Source organism: Hyperoodon ampullatus (assembly GCF_949752795.1).
Source record: "Hyperoodon ampullatus genome assembly, chromosome: X".
NCBI lineage: Eukaryota > Metazoa > Chordata > Mammalia > Artiodactyla > Ziphiidae > Hyperoodon > Hyperoodon ampullatus.
In genome coordinates this window covers 87,332,158-87,353,192 of record NC_136913.1, presented here as the reverse complement: position 1 = coordinate 87,353,192, position 21,035 = coordinate 87,332,158, and the positions used below count along the sequence as shown (strand labels likewise).

The 21,035-nt window shown below is 42.4% G+C and overlaps 1 protein-coding gene across 1 annotated transcript in view; it reads right to left on the bottom strand.

Annotated features, from left to right (window-relative positions):
• Positions 1-13,135: 13,135 nt before the first annotated feature.
• ARL13A (ARF like GTPase 13A) overlaps positions 13,136-21,035 on the bottom strand; it is a gene marked incomplete at both ends in the record, with an annotated part of 9,802 nt that continues 1,902 nt past the window's right edge. The window contains 7 exons of the mRNA XM_079728073.1: positions 13,136-13,200; positions 13,572-13,683; positions 14,620-14,787; positions 14,885-15,024; positions 15,546-15,780; positions 16,308-16,413; positions 17,307-17,556. Coding sequence (XP_079584199.1) covers positions 13,136-13,200; positions 13,572-13,683; positions 14,620-14,787; positions 14,885-15,024; positions 15,546-15,780; positions 16,308-16,413; positions 17,307-17,556 — 1,076 coding nt within the window. The remainder of the gene's footprint in view (positions 13,201-13,571; positions 13,684-14,619; positions 14,788-14,884; positions 15,025-15,545; positions 15,781-16,307; positions 16,414-17,306; positions 17,557-21,035) is intronic.

The window sequence follows — 21,035 nt, the reverse complement described above, 5'->3', positions numbered from 1 at the left end:
CCTTTAAACGTCTCAGCATACATCTTCTAAGTGTAAGGACATTTTTCTACATAACCATAATACCGTAAGCCCAGCTAAAAAAGAAATTACCAGTACCTCACTGATCTTTATTAGTGTTATTCAGTATCTAGTACAGTGCTTCCCAACGTGTGGCCTGCAGACTGCTTGATGGTTCAGAGGGAGATAAGGAGCTTGTACCAGAATGTGTATCAGTGCACCACATCCTTCATGGAGGAAGTTTTGTTACCAAAAATATGTCAGCCAGATTAAATAGTGTGCTTAGTGACCTGGTTCATTTACATCTGTGGGCTAGCTGAGTAGTACTGCTCTATATTCAGATTTCCCCAGCTGTCCCCTGAAGTCTTTTATGGCCAGGTCACATGTTGCATTTGAGTGTGGTCTCTCTTTAGTGTCTTTTAATCTAGAACAGTCTCCCCAGTTTTTGTTAATAGCACTGACTTTTAGAGACCAGGTCTGCCCCACTTATGAATCTTTCTGACTGTTGTGTGTGTGCCCAACCATCCTAGTTTTCCTGGGACTCTCCTGGTTTAACACTGATCTTGCATCCTGAACAGTCCTCAGTCCTGGGCAAACCAGGATGGTTTGTTTTCTTATGATAGTGTTTAGCTTTCCCTTCCAGCACCTGAGTTTCCTGTAAACTGGAAGTTGTTGGGTCTAGAGGCTTGATTAGATTCAGTTTTGATAAGAATGCTTCATAAATAATGCTGTGTACTTCATGTAGCATCCCATCCAGTGGTACATAATGGCAGTTGTCCACTCTTAGTAAAGGTGATGGTTAAGGTGGTGGCCCTCAGAACTCTCCATGTAATTTTAATTTTCTCTTCCTAATTAGCAAGAAATCTGGGGTGTTACTTTGGTACCATGTGACTGTCCTGTTCCCCAATAACCTCTCACCTAAAACTTCAGCATCCATCAATTCCTGTTTCCTCACTCAGTAATTTGTTTTTCTAATTTTTAAAATGTATTTCCTGACTTTGTGACTTAATCAGGGGTTGCAAGATGGTGATTTCCTAATTCTATCATCCAGTCTATGTTTCTTAGCTGGCATTCTTCTGTAAAGATGAGCTTTTTCTCATCTATAGGATATGAACCAAAAAGATCATGTAAAGGCCTAATTCTTTCCCCTCGAATACCAATTTTCAGAGCAAGTTGATGTAATAGTTACTTCCAATAGTAGAGAAATAGTTTTACTTATTGTTTTGGAAGTCACTTAATTCAATGTTTTTCTTAATGTAAATTCAGTGCTTTACATTCAGTTCAGCATTTTCTTTGTAATGCTCAAATTTTCTCCAGTTTGGCCAGTGGGAGTCCCTTTAGTCCTTTTGACATGCTCCCATGAGTCTTTGAGCACTTCCTTAGATTCTGACAGAAAATTCCTAGGCTCACTATACATTTCTCTGCCCTCGTCCTGGACTCAGCTATTTCCAAGGAGCCCTGGTTCCTTTTAGTGGAGAATGGATGCTGGATGTTAGAAGCAAAATCTAATAGTACTGTATTCCAATCTGTGAGCTGTAAAACATTACCACAGTGACCAACTGTCCCGATTTACTCTGAATCTGGAACTTTCAGTGCTAAAACCAGGAGCGTCCTAAGCAAACCAGGACAACAAGTTGGTCACCCTAAATTGGTCACATTGTTTTTAAATTATTATTATTATTTTTAATTTTATTGAAGTATAGTTGATTTACAATTCCCATTGTTAATACATAGTACTGATTAAGGAAGAATAGTGGAAATTGGGATTGGGACATGGGGACCAGTAGTAGCTAAAGTAGCTATAAATTCTCAGGAAATTTAAGGGTTTATACTAAATGATCTCTTCCAGCTGTAAAATATCTAGGTCTAGGGCGGTGGATCACAAGCCTCAGTGCACATTTGTATCACCTTTAAAAATGCTGATCCCTGGGCTTCAGACATTACAATTTAATTGGTTTAGGGAGGGGCTCAGACATCAGTATTTTTAAAATGCCCACCAGTGATTCTCATGTGCAGCCAAGGCTGAGAACCAGTGGTCCACTGGGGTCTCTACCTTTCAAAGTGTGGTCCCTGGACCAATAGCATTGGCATCACCTAGGAGCTTGTTAGAAATGCAGACTTTCAGGTTCCACCCTAACTGGATCAGAACCTCTGAGGGTGAGGCCCAGCTATGTGTGTTTTATTTAATGTGCCCTCCAGGTGATTCTGATGCACACTCAAGTTTGAGAACCACTGGCTTAGAGTGACAGTTCTCAGCCTTGGTTGTGTCAACTGAAATAAAAACACATAACATGAGAGCTGTGAGTTCAGTTTTATTTGGGGACTTAACTGAGGACTAAAGCCCGGGAGACAGCTTATCGGAGAGCTCTGAGGAACTGCTCCAAAGAGGTAAGGGGGGAGGTCAGCATGTGTGTGATTTTGGCGAAGGGGATATGTGCAACCAAGCACACATCCTGGTAGAAGGTTGCTGCTAGTCACAAGGAACAGACATCTTAGCTAATGATTTTAGTGCTTTTCTAAGTATGGGAAGATGCAAGAATCTGGGTTCATAAAATTTTTTCCTGAAAATATGTAACTGAGGGCCTGTTCTGCCTGTTTTCCCAGAGCAGAGTGCCTCATTCTTGATCTTCACTCTGCATTCCTTTCAGGGTGTACTGTAGGTAGAACTGGATGGTGGGCAATATTCTTTGTTTTACAGTTGCAACATTAGAATCACCTGGGGACCTTTTTTTTTTAGCATTTTTAAGCGATTTTTATTTTTAAAAGTATTTTTATTTAAGATATGTATTTTTTAAAATGTTTATTTTATATTGGAGTATAGTTGATTTACAGTGTTGTATTAGTTTCAGGTGTACAGAAAAGTGATTTAGTTATACATATATATATCCATTCTTTTTCAGATTCTTTTTCAGATTCTTTTCCCATATAGGTTATTACAGAATATTGAGTAGAGTTCCCTGTGCTACACAGTAGGTCCTTTTTGATTATCTAGTTTATATATAGTGTGTGTATATGTTAATCCCAACCTCCTAGTTTATCCCTCTCCCTCATCTTTTCACCTGGGTACCTTTTTTTTTGGGGGGGGAACCTTTTAAAACAGAGATTCCTGGATGTCATCCCCTCAGAGATTCTGATTTAATTCATTTTGGGTGTGGCCCTAGCCTCATTATTTTAAAAGCTCCCTAGATGTCTCTAATGTGTAGGTAAGTATGAGAATCATGGTCTAGGGCTTTTTTCCTCCAAGCCCAGAGTTTGGCTTGGTGAGTAAAAATGCACATGAAGTTGCAGGTAAAAACTAACTAGTTGGATAATACGTAGGTCAAATAGCTTGCTTTTCTGCTTCCTCCTTGTTTACATCCATGCAGGGTCTCTGAGCAGTGGTTTGCAGCCCTTTGCAAAGGTTTTCATCCCTTTAAAGTACTTTATTTCCCATTCTTTCTGCAGTTATTTTGGTGGGTGTGGTAGGGAGTGGGGCTTAGATACCATCAGTTACTAGTGATCCTAGACAAGTTGACCCTCATACATGGCAAGGGAAAAGTGGGCTCATTTTAATATTAAAGTAGGACAGTTTTGTAAGCATTTGTCCTCAGCCTTCTTCCCACCTGGCTTCTAGAACTGGCTTCTTCACATTAGGCTCATCTTAGAGTTGCTGAACGTCTGAGTGCAAATGTTGCCATTGCCCTTTATTGCAGGTGTGGAGTTGCACCTACGGCCATGCTTCCCAGTCTTGGCTGCACATTGAACTCCTCTGGGAGTTCAAAAAATCCTGGTTTTTTAAAAAATCCTTCTCAAAAAACTCCTGGTTCCTGGGACTTGAGCACTACCCCCACATCTTCTAATTTAATTGGTCTGGGATGTGGCCCAAGCATCTGGACTTTTAAAAGATGCCCCGAAGATGATTCTAATGTGCAGCCAGGGTTATGATTCTCCGATTAGGGCTGTGGTTCCCAAACTTGTCTGCACATTAAAATCCCCTGGGGTTCTTTTAAAACTTCCAAAACCCAGGCCACACCCCAGATCAATTAAGTCATCACAGTCTCTGGGGGTGGGACACAGGCATTGGTAATTTTGAAGTTTCCCCAGTGATTCCCATATGCAGCCAGCCTCGAAAACCACAGGGTTAGGGTATTTGATTGTTTGGAGGCTGGGAGAGAGAAGAGAATGATTGTCATTTGCTGAGATTTAAGTCTTCCAGCCCTTCACTTTTAAAATCACGTTGCCAGTTTATAATTTACAGGGCCATCATTGTCATTTTTCTAAGAAATACATTTCAAAATGGAATGCCATATAGTCATGAACCAGTTGAAGCTCTCTTAGAGCTCACCAGTTAATGCAAGTGTGAAAAGACAGTTGAAATGGAATATAATTATTGTGTCCCAGACTTTAAAAATTTACATCAGCTGACTTGATTTCATCATTATATGTATCTGCACATTATAGTTCCCATTGTTTCTCATCAGAGGAGACTTAAGTGGCTGGGGGGGTGGTGCAATGCTGACATCTAGCCCAGAGCCACAAAATGGAGGAACATGTCAATATCCTCAAGTCCATTCCTAACTGTTAGGGATCCTCAGGGTACACAGAGGGGAGAGGACTTTTCTCTGAGGACCTAAAAAAGGAATTTAAATATATAGAGGTGTTGGGATTCACTGATTGAATTTACTGATCACCTTTACTTGTAACCAATCCAAGGAATACCTAAGGAGAAGAGAGGGCTGTTACTTAGCTCTTTAATGGTCTCTCTCCTCCAACTAGACTGTAAGATTTGAGGGAATAAGGGCTGTTCAGTGTTGTATCTCTGTCTAGCACCCAGTGCAGTGACTGAAATGTAGCAGGTGCTCAGAGCAGCAATATAGCATACTGGCCAAGACAACCAGCTTTGGAATCAGGCTGACCCAGCCTTGAATTCGGGCTCCATCACTCTATGCTGTGTGACCTTGGGTGAGTTACTTAACCTCTTAAATCCTCTGTTCCCTGCCCCCTACATGTAAAAGAAGGGTAATAATAGTACTTCATGAGATTGTGGTGACTATTCAACGAAACAATATTTGTAAAGAACTTTGCAAATTGCCTGGCACATAGTTGGCATGGATTAAGGGGGGAGTTATTCTTGATTATCCGATTACTTGTTGAAGGAATAAATGGATGTTATAGCCTGCTCTCCCTTTCCTCTCAAGATTAACGAGTCAAAATAACCTAATCAATTTGGTTTTTGTAAGATTTCAATACTTAATTTCAGGCAAACAAAACCAAACACACATTGGAAAGAGTACCTTCCCTGTTGGTGTGGGTGTTTCTCAGCATTTATGTTACACTCAAATATTACAGCTTCTAGTAAAAAGTTTCAATACAGTTTGAAGAAAAATGACATATAGGAAACAGATAAGGCCATCCTGCTCCTTTTGTCACCCTCATAATATTGGTTGCTAAAATAACCCACTTGTCAAATCCCTTTGTACTGCTGTGAGAAGTGCTGATGTAAGACATGTTTTCTGAAAATAACCATGATGAGGTGTTCTGAATTAAGGGCTTTGGTACAGAAGTGATAGAGTTCCCTTCTGGGTAGAATAGCTCAGGATCATAAATTGCCCAGACACCTACTGGCTTACCTGTTCCACCTCCTAAAAGGAAACTTGTTTCTAGGGGTGTTTTTTTTTTTAACTAAACATTCTATATATAATCATTGCATGGGATCCTGGATTGGATCCTGCACAGAAGAAGGACATTAGTGGAAAAACTGGTGAAATCTGAATGAAGTCTGTAGTTTAGTAAATAGTATTGTGCTAACATTAATGTCATAGTTTTGATCAATGTACCAGTTATATGAGGTGTTAACCTTAGGGGAAGCTGGGTGAAGGGTATATGGGAACTCTTTGTACTATATTTACAACTCTTCTGTAAATCTAAAATTATTTCAAAATACAAAGTTTTTAAAAAAAAAACTACACATAGTCTTTTAAAAACTAAACATACTGATTGGAAGCTCATTCTAGAAAAACCAAGTCTGGGCAGGTGTTGAAGCCAGGAACCCAGAAAGAGAATAGTGCTCTCCCAGACACCCAAATATGTGCTAGATGTTTGGCTAACTGTAAGCACTACCAGTGACAAGGTGACAAGGGATGGGGCTGGGGGAGAGCATTTAGCAATTCTTTTTCAATAAGGAATTTCTGTCAGCCTATCAAAAAGCAGGTCCTTTCTCTCCATATAAGCTAGCTTAGTTCAAAACACAGCAGTCCGACTTCAGAGAGGTCCAAATACATGTTTCCTTAAACTCGCATCTTCGAGTTTGGTGGGCTAGGTGTTTTGAAGGAATTTCTCATTGGAGTGCTAAACCTGAAATGATAACTGCCCTGATCTTGAGAAGGGGAGTGGGAAGAGGAAGAATCCCGTCATTTTAAAGCACCAGCCCCCTTAGCATTCAGTTCTTCTTTATTCCCTGAATTAAATGATCTGCAGAGTTAACTCCTGTGTCACTTAAAAGGCAGGTGCCTCAGTAACCTAGCATGACCAGCACGACAGTTTTAAAAAGTGTATTATAATAAAAGGTGTTGTGTGTGTCGGGGGGTGGCAACTCAAAGGACTGGTGCTCTTCATTCTCTTTGGTTCTTTAGGGATGAACTCTTTGATGTGTGTTTTCCATAGTTCTGATCGGCATGTGTACCTATTTCCTATTTTGCTGTTTTTATGTAACATTATTTAACATTCTGGTTCCCACCTGCACAGTGTGCATAATTGGCATCTTTAATGGCCGTATAACATTCCATTGTATCGAATAGCAGGATAGTTCTTAGGGCTGGGCTCATTTTTCTGAGCAGATATAAAAGGCCTGCTGTCTCTTAGCATCAGAGGTCTATTTTAGCTCCTGGAAGTGGCGACTGGCAGGAGCGTGGGATTGCGTGGGATTCTTGAGTCATCATAGAACAGCGCAGTTTGAGGCTTTGTTAACATCGCTCTGCCCAACACCTGACAGCAGAGCCTCCCGGGCTCCCTGAACCTGAGCCGGGCACTTCAGGGGCACCAGAGTGGAAGTACAAGCCCCCCGACTCCCACGACCCTCAGCTGATACTATCTCCCTGCCAACAGCAGGAAGTTCCTGCTGCTTTCTCTCTTGTCTGGGATAACAACTCCACCTGTGTTTCCCACAGAACTTGATATGGAAGAAAAGGCAAGGAGGAGTGGGAGGATGGATTATTATAGCTAAAGGAATAAGGCACAGGTCAGGGGCACCATGGCTGCAGTTCTTTTAGGCACACCTGTGAAAATAAAGTGGGATGGGGGGATGGTTTCAAGTCCTGGAAAGCTGGGCGACAGAGCTCCTGTTCTCTACACCCCTTCCTGTCAGAAATCCAAGTTTGGCCCATCCAATAAAGGGTTTACAGGGGTGAGTGACAAAGCAGTGAGTCCAGGCATGAGCGCTACTCCACCCATAGCCAATGGTGTTTTATAGTTAAGGATGCTAATTGGCGAAATTCTCCTGAGTGGTGTTGTGTTCGGTGTATTTGGTTAGGTCTTGCCAGTTGCAACTGCCTTGAAAACGAGTGATTTTTAATAGGATACTGGGAGGGAAGAGTGATATTAGAAGCACCACTGGGATGGTCGAAACACTCAAATCTCCATGGGATTTGTGACTAGGTTAGCTATTCCTGGTTTTCATCTCCAACCCTAAATTACCACAGTTCTTCCTTAACCCTTATGGTGTACTGAATCTCTGACCCATGTTCTGCAGATCATACTGGATACCAACCTTACTGATTGGGCAATACAGGGTGGGTAGAAACAGTATATGAAGAGTAGTAACAAGATTTCAGGAGTAAAAACCATTCGGAGCAGAGGGACCCCTCTACCTATACATATGGAATTCTCTAGTCTGAAAGTCCAGGCCTGTCTTTCAAGACAAAATGGACAAGTATCCGGAGCCACATGGGGCTTGTTGAATGATGGCCCAGGGTCATATGTTCAAAGTGTCTCTGACAGGAGCTAGACTTTAAAAATCCTGGAGGAGGGAGGCCAAGACCTTAACAATGAGAGAAACTCCAAGGCAACCACTTGCCTGAAAGAAAGTTTACCCTCAAGGCTCAAGAAACTCTCACTGATCTTGGTCCCTGGGCTGCCACGCTAAGACAGATTTGTAAGACCTTTTTGGCAGGTTTAGGATTCTCAAACCTGGGAATCATTGGTTGGCAGTGGTTATAGTTACTCTAGATCCCTATACTATTTGTATTTTAGAATCTAAGACATCTCTCTTTGGGTTGTTCTTTGCAGAAAAGAGGATACTTCTCCCAGAAAGGAGGTATAGCTATCTAATGATCTAAGACCCTCCCCTAATCATAATAATAGTAGCTAACATTTCATGAGCTACTTATTATATGCCAGGCACTCTGCTAAGCATTTTGCTCTGGATTGTCCCCTTTGATTCTCCCAACAAGCCCGTGAAGTACATACTCTTATTCCTGTCTTTGCTGGGGGAAATTGCTTGGTCACCCAGCTAGATAAGGGGTTTGGAGTATGGTAACAGCCTGCAGCAACAAAATTATTCACTCAAAAATAAATAAGAATACACTAATGATGAAAAATCTGAAAGAGAAATTAAAGAAACACTCCCATTTACCATTGCAACAAAAAGAATAAAATACCTAGGAATAGACCCACCTAAGGAGAAAAAAGACCTGTATGCAGAAAACTATAAGACAGTGATGAAAGAAATTAAAGATGATACAAACAGATGGAGAGATATATACCATGTTCTTGGATTGGAAGAATCAACATTGTGAAAATGACTATAGATTCAATGCAATCCCCATCAAACCACCTATGGCATTTTTCACAGAACTAGAACAAAGAATTTCACAATTTGTATGGAAACACAAAAGACCCCAAATAGCCAAAGCAATCTTGAGAAAGAAAAACGGAGCTGGAGGAATCAGGCTCCTGGACTTAAGACTATACTACAAAGCTACAGTAATCAAGACAGTATGGTACTGGCACAAAAACAGAAATACAGATCCATGGAACAGGATAGAAAGCCCAGAGATAAACCCATGCACCTATGGTCACCTTATCTTTGATAAAAGAGGCTAGAGTATGCAGTGGAGAAAAGACAGCTTCTTCAGTAAGTGGTGCTGGGGAAACTGGACAGCTACATCTAAAAGAATGAAATTAGAACACTACTCCCTAACACCATACACAAAAATAAACTCAAAATGGATTAAAGACCTAAATGTAAGGCCAGACACTGTCAAACTCCTACAGGAAAACATAGGCAGAACACTCTATGACATAAATCACAGGAAGATCCTTTTGACCCACCTCCTAGAGAAATGGAAATAAAACAAAAATAAGCAATTGGGACCTAATGAAACTTAAAAGTTTTGCACAGCAAAGGAAACCATAAACAAGATGAAAAACCACCCCTCAGAATAGGAGAAAATATTTGCTAGCGAAGCAAGTGACAAAGGATTAATCTCCAAAATATACAAGCAGCTCGTGCAGCTCAATATCAAAAAAACAAACAACCCAATCCAAAAATGGGCAGAAGACCTAAATAGACATTTCTCCAAAGAAGATATACAGACTGCTGACAAACACATGAAAGGATGCTCAACATCACTAATCATTAGAGGAATGCAAATCAAAACTACAGTCAGGTATCACCTCACATTGGTCCGAATGGCCATCGTCAAACAATCTACAAACAATAAATGCTGGAGAGGGTGTGGAGAAAAGGGAACCCTCTTGCACCGTTGGTGGGAATGTAAATTGATACAGCCACAATGGAGAACAGTATGGAGGTTCCTTAAGAAACTACAAATAGAACTACCATATGACCCAGCAATCCCACTACTGGGCATATACCTTGAGAAACCACAATTCAAAGAGTCATGTACCACAGTGTTCATTGCAGCACTGTTTACAATAGCCAGGACATGGAAGCAACCTAAGTGTCCATCAACAGATGAATAAATAAAGAAGATGTGGCACATTGTACAGTGGAATATTACTCAGCCATAAAAAGAAACGAAATTGAGTTATTTGAAGTGAGGTGGATGGACCTAGAGTCTGTCATACAGAGTGAAGTAAGTCAGGAAGAGAAAAACAAATACTGTATGCTAAAACATATATATGGAATCTAAGGGGAAAAAATGGTTCTGAAGAACCTAGGGGCAGGATAAGAATAAAGACACAGATGTAGAGAATGGACTTGAGGACACGGGAAGGGGGAAGGGTAAGCTGGGATGAAGTGAGAGAATAGCGTTGACATATATACTCTACCAAATGTAAAATAGATAGCTAGTGGAAGCAGCCGCATTGCACAGGGAGATCAGCTTGGTGCTTTCTGACCACCTAGAGGGGTGGGATAGGGAGGGTGGGAGGGAGACAGAAGAGGGAGGGGATATGGGGATATATGTATACATATAGCTTATTCACTTTGTTATACAGCAGCAACTAAACATTGTAAAGCAATTATACTTCAGTAAAGATGTTAAATAAATAAATAAGAGTATGCTGGCTGTATTGGGGGATATTCTTTAAATTTTTATTTATTAATCATTTTATTATTTATTCATTTTATTATTATTGATTGATTGATTGATTGCTGCGTTGGGTCTTCGTTGCTGCCTGTGGGCTTTCTTTAGTTGTGGCGAGCGGGGGCTACTCTTTGTTGAGGTGCGTGGGCTTCTCATTGTGGTGGCTTCTCTTGTTACAAAGCATGGGCTCTAGGTGTGTGGGCTTCAGTAGTTGTAGCACGCAGGGTTCAGTAATTCTGGCTCGCGGGCTCTAGAGCGCAGGCTCAGTAGTTGTGGCACACAGACTTAGTTGCTCCACAGCATGTGGGATCTTCCCGGACCAGGGCTGGAACTTGTGTCCCCTACATTGGCAGGCGGATTCTTAACCATTCTGCCACCAGGGAAGCCCTCTTTAAATATTTTTGGTTGATAGATTTTATGTAGGAAAATTTGGTTGACACCCAGGAACACATATATTGTACAAAGGGAAGTATGCCAATATACTGCAATTCAGTTTTGTCAGAGGTCGTTTCAACCTAATTTCTCCACCCTGCCCATATTCATAGATAGCATTCCCACACCCTTTTAGCCATACTTTTCCTTCTCTCTTGGCTGAGAAAGTATGCCTGCCTCATAGACATACATGCCATATAGAGAAATGTGGGTGGTCCAATTTTCTGAAGAACCTTGGTTTGTTGAATTATAGTCTCCTGCCTGATAAAACTGTTCTTCAGTGGAGATATTTGCTGCATCCCTGGGTGAGAATGATTGTCAGCAGAATTCTCCAGTGATATTTATTGGGCAAATTGGAGGAAAGTAGGTGGGTCAAGAGTGGCCAGAGAAGCCCCAGAGAGGGTGTAGTACATTGGGGCAGGGAAGATAGCACACTGGCTTGGGCATGCAGGAGATCTGGATTTTAGGAGCATGTCTGTCAGTGATCAGCTCTACAGTCATGGGCAAGTCACTTAACCTCTCTCTACCAAATTCCTAATCTGTATAACAAATGGGGTTGGACTAGAGGTTCTGTAAGGTTCCTTCCAGCTCCATGACTAATAAGCTGAGCTTTAGTCAGAATCCCGTCAAAGACCCACAAAGTGCCTGGGGTGATCCTCTTGGACATGAGGCCATATGCAATGCATAATAGCAAATGCTACAGTCTTTGACTTTGTCAGGCCCTCCAGATGGGGTTGTGAGACTGATCCTTTATGTGCCAGGTTTCTATCTCTCAGAAACAATTATAGGCTAGTTGGTTTATACTGCCTGGTGAGACCATATAGGGTAGGAGTTAAGAGCATGAGTTATGGAGTTGGAGGTTAGTTTGAAAACCAGTTCTGCCATTTCCTAATGGGTGCCCTGGGACAAATGATTTGACCTCTCTGAACATCAATTTCTGCCTCTGCAAGATGATGATAATAGAACCGACCTCATAGGCTTGTGACGATGCAAGGCAGTAATGTATGTAAACCACTTAGCCCAGCATCTGGCAGAATGGAAGTGATCACTCACCCGTGTCTGACACTACCATGGGTGTGCTTATTGCTGTCAACGTAGTTCTGACATGGGCATGGTGAAGCTTCAGCATTTTTCCTGGGTATAGCTTTCTCTTTCTGGGTAGAGTTTCAGAAAAGCATAAGCAGATCTTTCTGGCCTAAAGTAGCTCTAGAGTCAGATCTGGATTTGGTTCCCTGCTCTGCATCTTACAGGCTGTGGGACCTTGGATAAGTTATTTAACTTCCCTACCCCGTAGTTTCTTCATCTGTAAAATGCAGGCAGGTATACTGCCTACCCCCAAGGTTTTTGTGAATAAGATAATGAATGTGAAGAGCTTAGTGCTGCGTCTGACATCCAGAAGGCACTCAATAAATGGGGGCTGTGGTATTGATGGTGAAAGTAACAGCTGAACTAATAGTGAAGAATGATTACCACCACTACCACTGCCTTCCTTGGGATGGAGAGTTGAATGTGTTTAAGCTCGTATGTTTTTTGCATACCTAACCTAAGTGTTAGGAGAGACAGCAATTGCTATTCCTGAAGGGACAGCAAAAGAATTGTTGCCAGGCTTCTCAGACAGTAGTAGGGAATTTAAAACTGAGTTGTTTTCGGAGGCGTAATTGAAAATGATTCAGCAGAGCATAATTCTCAGCAGAACAGTTCTATTTATTTATGCCGGTCCCCTTCCACCCAAGAACATAGGGGGAAAATGTAATTCTAAACTGACCCTGTACTTCTAATGCTCAACTGCAGTTGCTCACCCACGACATGTTGCTCACCCACAACATGCTGCTCACAAACTTCATCGGGAGCATCTGGGTACAAAGACGTCAAGGCTCTGATCTTCTTTGCCAGCGTTGTCTTCACTCTCAAACGGATGCTCCCTAACTGTTCTTGAGCCTCTCGGTGGGGATAAGATTCATTTGATGGCTCGAATGTTGATGTACAGGCACAATGGGAGTTCTCAGGTATATTATGTTAGAGTAGTTGTAGGGGGACTGTAGAGGTACTAACAAACAGTCGTAGGGGGACTGTAGAGGTACTAACAAACAGTCGTAGAAGGGACTGTAGAGGTACTAACAAACAGTCGTAGGGGGACTGTAGAGCTACTAACAAACAGTCGTAGGGGGACTGTAGAACTACTAACAAACAGTCGTAGGGGACTGTAGAGCTACTAACAAACAGTCGTAGGGGGACTGTAGAGGTACTAACAAACAGAAATTGAAAAACTTAATAATCCTAATGGTTCTGTAGATGAACCTATTTACTAAAGGAGGGATATGAGATGTTTCTTTTGACTTCCCTTCATTTTCCTCTTTAACACTCTGTTAAGTCTAAAAAGAGAAAGAAAATAGGTAGTCACTGCAAGCAAAGCTAAGCACCAGGCTTCCTGTCCATCCAGGTGAGGAGGGTGTTAGCTACTTTCCAAGGCCCCCGGTGTCTTCTCTCTCTTTTGCCCTTGGTTCTGAGGTTATAGAAATGAAAAATGGATTTCAATTTTGGACAGAGATTTAAGGGTAGATTCTGACATCTAGAAAGACACTTCCTCCACTCTTCTGCCAGATTCCATCCACTCACCTCTCGTCCTCCTTCCCAGAGCAGTACCTCTCTCCTCCTCAATGTTCCTATCTAGGGCCCTCTGTGTAGGTGTAACAACCCAAGGCTCTGGGGTAGCCTGAAGGGCCGGATCCTTTGGAGAGCAGAAGTGACATTATAATATTGATAGTTTATCATCGTGGAGACTGGGGCCAAGGAACACTGAGATGGAGGAGACATTAACAACAATGGGCCTTTAAGTCCTCACAGATTTTTTAGTGCCTTTAGTATATTGGGAGAAATCATATATGATTATTTAAAAAATTTCCAGTAATACAAAAATCCAAAGAAAGGTACCTCAGCTCTTCTCAAAATCACCTACAATCTTACCCCTAGAGAAAACCACTGCTTGTGTTCGGTGATTCCCCTCCAGGTATTCTATGCATGTATACACATCATGCTATATGTGCTGTGCTCTCAATTGCCGTTTTCACTAACAAAACTTTGGGTTGTGGAAAACTTTCCATGTCAGTAAATATAAGTCAACATTAGCCCTTTTAAGGTCTGCATAGTATTCCATTGTGTGGGTGCACCATAATTGATTTAGCCATTCACTATTGTTAGGCATTTAGCTTGCTTCCAGCTTTTAGCTGTTATACACAATGCTATGATTGAGCAACCATGAGCATCCTTTTTGTGTACTTGTGTAATTATCTTTGGCTTCAGTTCAAGACATGAGATGACTGGCTCATAGGGTTTCCACAATTTTAAAGTTCTCGATATATATCTATTGAGAGAGGGAGGGAGAGTAGGAGGGAGACATACAACCAAACTACTCTCCCTAAAGGTTGTACCAATTTGTACTTCCACCACTGGAAATCCTAACCTTTAAGATAACCCTATAGCCATCCAAACAAAGATTTTGGGGCATCATACTGGACAGCCAGATGGTCATCCCCAAGTACTTCATCTACATTTCTTTCTTCTGACCACCAACCATAGTATGAGAAAAGAGTTTTGGACTCAAAATAGGAATACTGTTTTATAAATTGTGAGGAAAGGCCTTTATATCTTTTCTTCTCTGACTAACCACTGATCCAGGATTACCTTCAAAAAGATGTCCTCGGCTCTGATTGTAGCCAAGCTCAGTGGTGTTACGATCTCCATTTCCGCCATAACATTCACCTTCCTCCTTGGGTTCGTCTAAAGCAAATGTTACTGATGTTTTCTTTTTAGGTCTCTTTTTGGTACCTTCTTTCTGTATAGCAGGAAGATGAAGGAAAAAAAAAAGTCAGTTGGTACCCGAGAGCTCAGGGATTGGTCCCTGGGGCAATAATATTTAGTGAGCCACTTACCTGTAGGATTGGCTTTAGAGGCCTAGGTTCCATTGAGTGTTGTCCTAGGCGCTGTCTTTCTTCTTTGGACTTTCCCATCCTGGTAGTGAAGGTGGGAAAGATAGAAAGGACAAAGCCATAGTGAAAACAGATGCAAGTTCCTTAATCAAATCCAGCTATCCCCCCATCCCTGCCATATGTCTTTGAAACAATTAAAGAGACAACAGAACAAGAGGACGTTTAGTCCTTTTATTCCTCAAAACCTTGATTACCCAGTTTTCTTTTTTTTTCTTCTTCTTTTCCATATTCCTATCCCTCCCATCTTTCCTTATCATTGGGATGATCAGAGAACAGGAAGCAGAGAATGTGGGGCACCTCCAGGGCATTTAGCCATAGAATATTGCCAATAAGCTCCTTAAGGGGCTCGTGCTCCTTTTCTCCTCTCTGTGACAAACCAGGGAATTGAAACCCTGTTTTGGAGACAATCTAATACTGATGACTTAACTCATCCCACTGACGTGACCACTCAAATTGTGCCGAGGGGAGGGTGTACCTAACAATGTTGGTATGTTTGTGGTCGCTGCCCTCGCCCCATTTGGGCCAACTGATCTTGAGAGACTTGCTCAGCACCGCACAGAATCCATGCCCTTCCCAGAACTCACTGCCTATGTTGAAGACTGACTTTTGCATCTATTCTTATCAGTACACCTAATAGAGACAGCTTGGTACCTGTCTGATGAGCATATTTCCCCAAAGTCTCTGGTGCTCTTGGAGGCTGGGATGCTCAATGGGAGTAGCTGTTGGCGAGTACACAGCTCTTCATGTTTATCCCCAGCGGCAGATAACAGCCAGCGCAGGGCTCCAATTATAGGTTCATGGTTCCTTTTTTGGAGGATTTTGATGGCTGAACAGGGCTCCTGTGACAAAAAGAGAAGAGAAGGCTCCAGCCCAGCAACCTGGGACCCCTGGGGTTCACAGTCCCAGTCACCCTCAGCCAAAGAGCACAGGTGCACATAAGCTCTGCTGTGCCTAGAGGGGCTCTTAAGACTTCCTAGGAGATACTCAGCATTCACTCCTAAGAAGGTATATGAAAGGTACATAAGCTAAGATCCTTTAATCAAGTGTAATGTCTTGTGTGTAATGTAATGTGTGACCTCGGACAAGTCACTCAGAGTCTCTGAGCCTTAACTTTCTTAACCATGAAATGAGGCTATTGAAACTTCCAACTTTTAAGAGCTATTTTGCAGGCCTAATGAGAAAACAGATGTGAAAGTGTTGTAAGAGTGTGATATTTATTATCACTGTTGAGTCAGAAATCATCACTGTAGTTGCTGCCTGGCAAAGAGAGACTTTGCCTAAGACCCGGCATAGGAGGCTGATTATGGGCCAAGGGAGACATCGGCCTTGCTTGAGAGGACAAGGGAGGGGAGGGCTGGACACTTACCACTCGGTACAGGGACTGGTTCTTGTTTGTTAGCCTTTCCAGCAGCAGATATTCAGTAATATCATCAAGTAGCAAGGCGTCCTTCTTGTCTTGCTTGTTGGCCAGGCTAAAGCCGGGCATTGGAGAGAGGGAGGGAAGAAGAGAGGAAGAGTAAAACTGAGATAGAGGCCAAGGGAAATAAAAGAAGGGAAAGAGGGGGACAACCAATTCTGGTACAGCTGCTACATATCCAGGGACTAGCTTTTAAGCCATACCCGGTGAGGTGAGCCCGACATTTTTCCAGCCAACTCTCAGTGGAGGAAAGAATAGCACAAGTAATTTGAATCCGAGATAATCCCCAGGCCTCATTTCTCACTTCCTCTACACTGCACCATCAAACTTTAATTAGAATTGCTAACTGGGATACGAATGAATTTGGCGCTCCTACATCCTCCCCCAAAATCTGTCGACGCTTGAGTTGGGGGTCCTAACGAGGAACAAACAAGGCTAAAAGGGAGTGGGGGAGGGGTGAGAATTGACTGGCCACCTGAATCATCACCCTGGGGTAAGAGTTAGTTACATAACTCTTGGGCAGTTTACCAGGCGAGGAGGCCATTGGCATTGAATGTACAAAATAGGGGTTTTCTGCCATCGTCTCAGGGTCAAAAACCGAAGCCAGAAAAAAGAAGCAAATTTAGGAAGGCAGTCTTCAGGAAGAGTTGAGGGATGGGTTGGGGTGGGGGTGCAGTGGAAGATCCAGATATTACTCTCCATTTCCCTCTGATGCTTGCCTTCAAAATTACCTTTGCACAGTTAGGTAACAGGTTCCCCCATGGCAGTGCCTGGTAGAAAGTGGCTCTTGAAAACAGCCCCCAGAGGACTGGGCCACTCCCCCTCAGCCAAAGAGGAGAGGAAGTCTAACTGGATGTGACACAGAGACCACTTAACCCTTCCTCTTGTCTACTTCTTCTAAAGGCACAAAATGGGAAGGGGAAATTGGACACAAAGGCAGACTCTTACAGTAGGATGGGTTTCCCGGCCACTCTTTCATCAGACAGCAGGCCTAGGAAGATGACCTTCACTTCCTCCATGCGCCTTAAGTCACTGGAATCCAGGACAAAAACAAGTCCATGTGCCTGCACGTAGTAGTTTGGCCAGATTTCTCGGCCATTCCTGTCTCCATTCAGGTCGTAGATGGAAACTTCATAATCATCCAGCACGAGTGTGGTCAGTTCAGGTTTTATACAACCGCTCAACTTACTGGGGAGTACTACGCATAGGGGAAGAGAGGAGAAGCAACAACAAAACGGGGCTATAGTTAGATGAATTTGTTAAACGATGATCTGAACTTCGACCAGAGCCTGCCCCGAGGAATCCTACGAATGTATCCTGCCATCTGGCTAATGCTCGCCAATCCATCCTCCTAAACCGCACTTTGCTCATGCTACCCTCTCCTGGCTCAGTAACCTTCCGTGAGTACCCACTGCTCCGAAGATAGAATACAGACTCCTTTGCCTCCTAACCTGCCAGATCCATCTCTTCCCTGACTGGTGTCCAGGGTTCCTGGTACCCAGTCTCCTCCTCCCTATGCTTCTTAACTCATGTGCCTCTCTACCCCCCACTCCACATGAATGTCATGCTCTTTCTTGCCCTGGGCCTTCACAAGATGCTATTCCTGCTGGTTAGAACACTCTTCCACTACTCTCTGCTTGGTTAACACCTATTTTGTTTTTTAAATATCAATTTAGATCTTGTTCCTTCTAGAAAGTTTTCTCTAACTCACACCATCATCCCCCACTTTCTTCTGGGCTTACCACTATCACAGCACGTATTACAGTGTTATAAATTCTATGATTTATCTGGGTTATAAACTGCAACAGGATAGGAACCCCTTCAGTTTTACTTACTGTTATATACATAATGCCAAGCACAGAGGTTGGCACACAGGTGCTCAATAAATATTTGTTGAATGAATTTGATGAGTGAATGAATAAATGAACAGGATGCTCTTCTCTCGCATCCTTTCTTCAAGGCCCAGCTCAAGTACCACTTACTTTAGGAAGCTTCTCTGACCAGTCCAGCTCTCACTTCTCTCTCTCTTGTTGAACACGTGACCTGTTAAACTGGTCCTTCACCTCATTCTGTGCGTGTCCTGTCTCCCCAGCTAAAATCTAAGCTCTGTGAGGGAGGGGCTCTGCATTCCCTTACGCACAGTAGGTGTTCAGTAAATGTTTATGGTGCCTGTTACTGTGGATGAGCGTATGAAGTCCTCTTCCTCCTATCTCCTCCGAGAAACCATGCCAAACTCAGATACCTTTGCCCTTTCAAGGCTATGGCCAGACCATACAATCCCACAGGGCATTCCACCCCTCACTCAGCCCCCAGAGAAATGTGGTTCAGCATGACAGTCCATAGACACATTCCAGTCTGTTGAACTGACAGTTCTGGCCCAGCTCTCTGCCCATATTAGTAGCAAAATGATTTTATACATTCTCTACACTCATACCTGGGAGTTCTAAGACCAGAATCAGTAGCTTCTTATTTATAGTTTCAAATCTACCTGGAACATTTTCCATAGGATTGCCAGAATAAGTCATTTAGCTGAGAAGTTAATAGGATGCTTTCAGATCTTTGGAAATGTATGATTATACACACATTTACATGTATACATGTCTCTCTCTATGTGTGTATATGTACATATTATTACATTTTAATGTCATCTCATAATGTCCTCTTCTGTTTTTATGTTAGTCAATGATTTATTTTTAATTATAGCTTTCACAGAACATATAATTTTCAGTCACAGCTTTGATGTGTTATTTGTTATGTCTGTATTAGACTACTTAAAAATAATAAGTGAAGAGGTTAAAACTCTAAAGGTAATTTAAAAATCTTGTTTTCTGTATCAGTGCAAGCTTTATCTTTCCCCGTTTTTTTTTTCTTTTTACTTGAAACCTTACCATTTCTTCAATAATTCAATGTATTGTTGGCAAACTCTAGATGCCACCAGAAGTTGTCCCCTGAAAATTTACGTTTCTCTTATTTCCTCTATTTATAAACACTCTGAGGACAGGTACTGAGATGAATCCATCTCTATATCCCTAGCAGAGTGTTGCATAAAGCATAGTTTGGGAACTGTCTGCTTTAGAGTTACATGTGGGTGATTGTTAAGTCCTACCCTGTACCGAATGAATCAGAATCTCTAGGCTTGGGACCCAAGCATCTGTATGTTTAGCAAACTCCTACATTTAACAAAATCCCCATGTGATTCTTCTGCACCTTACATTTTGAGACCTACTGCCTTAAAGAGCAGTAAAATTCATGCCTGTTGTGTCTCAGCATCATCTGGTGCACTTGTTAAAATTTTGATTCCCTGGGCCTTCTCCAGGCCAAAATATCTGATCCTTCAGGTCCCAGATCAGTTGGTGTGAAAGCTCTTCAGGTGATTCTGATTTTTGGCTCTCAGTACTCACTATGCTTCAGGATCACCTGTGGAGCTTTTAAAACCTGTGACATTAGGCCTCATTCTCTGAGAGTTTGATGCCTTAGATCTGGGGCGGGGCGCAGGCAGCATTTTCTTTTAAAGCTCCCCAGATGATTGAAATGTATAGCCGGGTTTGAGAGAAACTGCTTTAAACGCCCTCATTTAGGGCACCTGCTTGTGCTCATGCTTGGGTTCCTTGCCCCATATGACCATGCCAGACAAAACAGTTATAGTGAATGATGTTGTTAATGATAATGGCTTATGTCCCAAAATATTTTATAGCTGGTGTCTTCAGAGATTCACACAAGTTACTACTTGTAGATTGGAACTTCCTCCCTAGGCTATCATCTGTTTTCGGCAGTCATAAACATTTGCAGGAGCTGGTGGGGGGGGGCAAGCTATTGCATTTTGGGTACAGAGGAACCTACTAGATTGACTCTGGCAGTCCTGCATGGACAGAGGTGGCCTGAGATGTTCTTTAGAATGAGACATCAGTGGCACTTTGCTTCTTAGCCATTAAAAACTTCTCTGTGAATGAAGTCACAACCATAAACCTACTGGTTTATGCATCAGCCCCAAGTTATTCACCAAGCACAAGGCAAGTTATACAGTAACAAATTAAATAGACTCCAGGCTCTGTCCTCTAGGAAAGAGAATGGAAAGAAGATGCTATTCTCATAGGCAAAATAGCATAGGGCTAATTACAGATGAGTGCTTCCCAAAGCTGACTGGTCAATTGAAAGGCCTGGGGAGTTCTTAAAATATAGATTCCCAGGCCCCACCCAGACTGGATGGGAGTCTAGGGGTGGGGCTGAGTTGGGCTCTAAAAATTATCCCCACTTTTATCAGTAATCTTGTGATTTACCCTGGCTCCTTGATTTTCTTGGTGCTGCTTACCTTTTTACCATTTCTGCCAATCAGAGAATTGGGAGAGGCAGAGTCAAGTCTGCTGCCCATAAGGTGGGATACGAGGCTGAACCACTGGCTAAAATGTGCTTGGGGCTGCCACTCCGATGGTGGGGGGAGGGGAAGAGAGGGAAAACTTGGAATGAGGCAACATGTAGCCTGAGGAGAATGGTGGAATGAGGGAGAACATTCATTCCACAAGTGAATGAGTACCTACCTGAACGTACTAAAAGTACAGAGACTGAAGATACAGAGCTGAAAAAATCCATTATTTTTCCTCAAGGGCTCACAGTGTAGGGGATGGACTTGCAGTTGTGCAATGATGTGATAAGTGCATGATCGAGGGAGGCACAGAATAG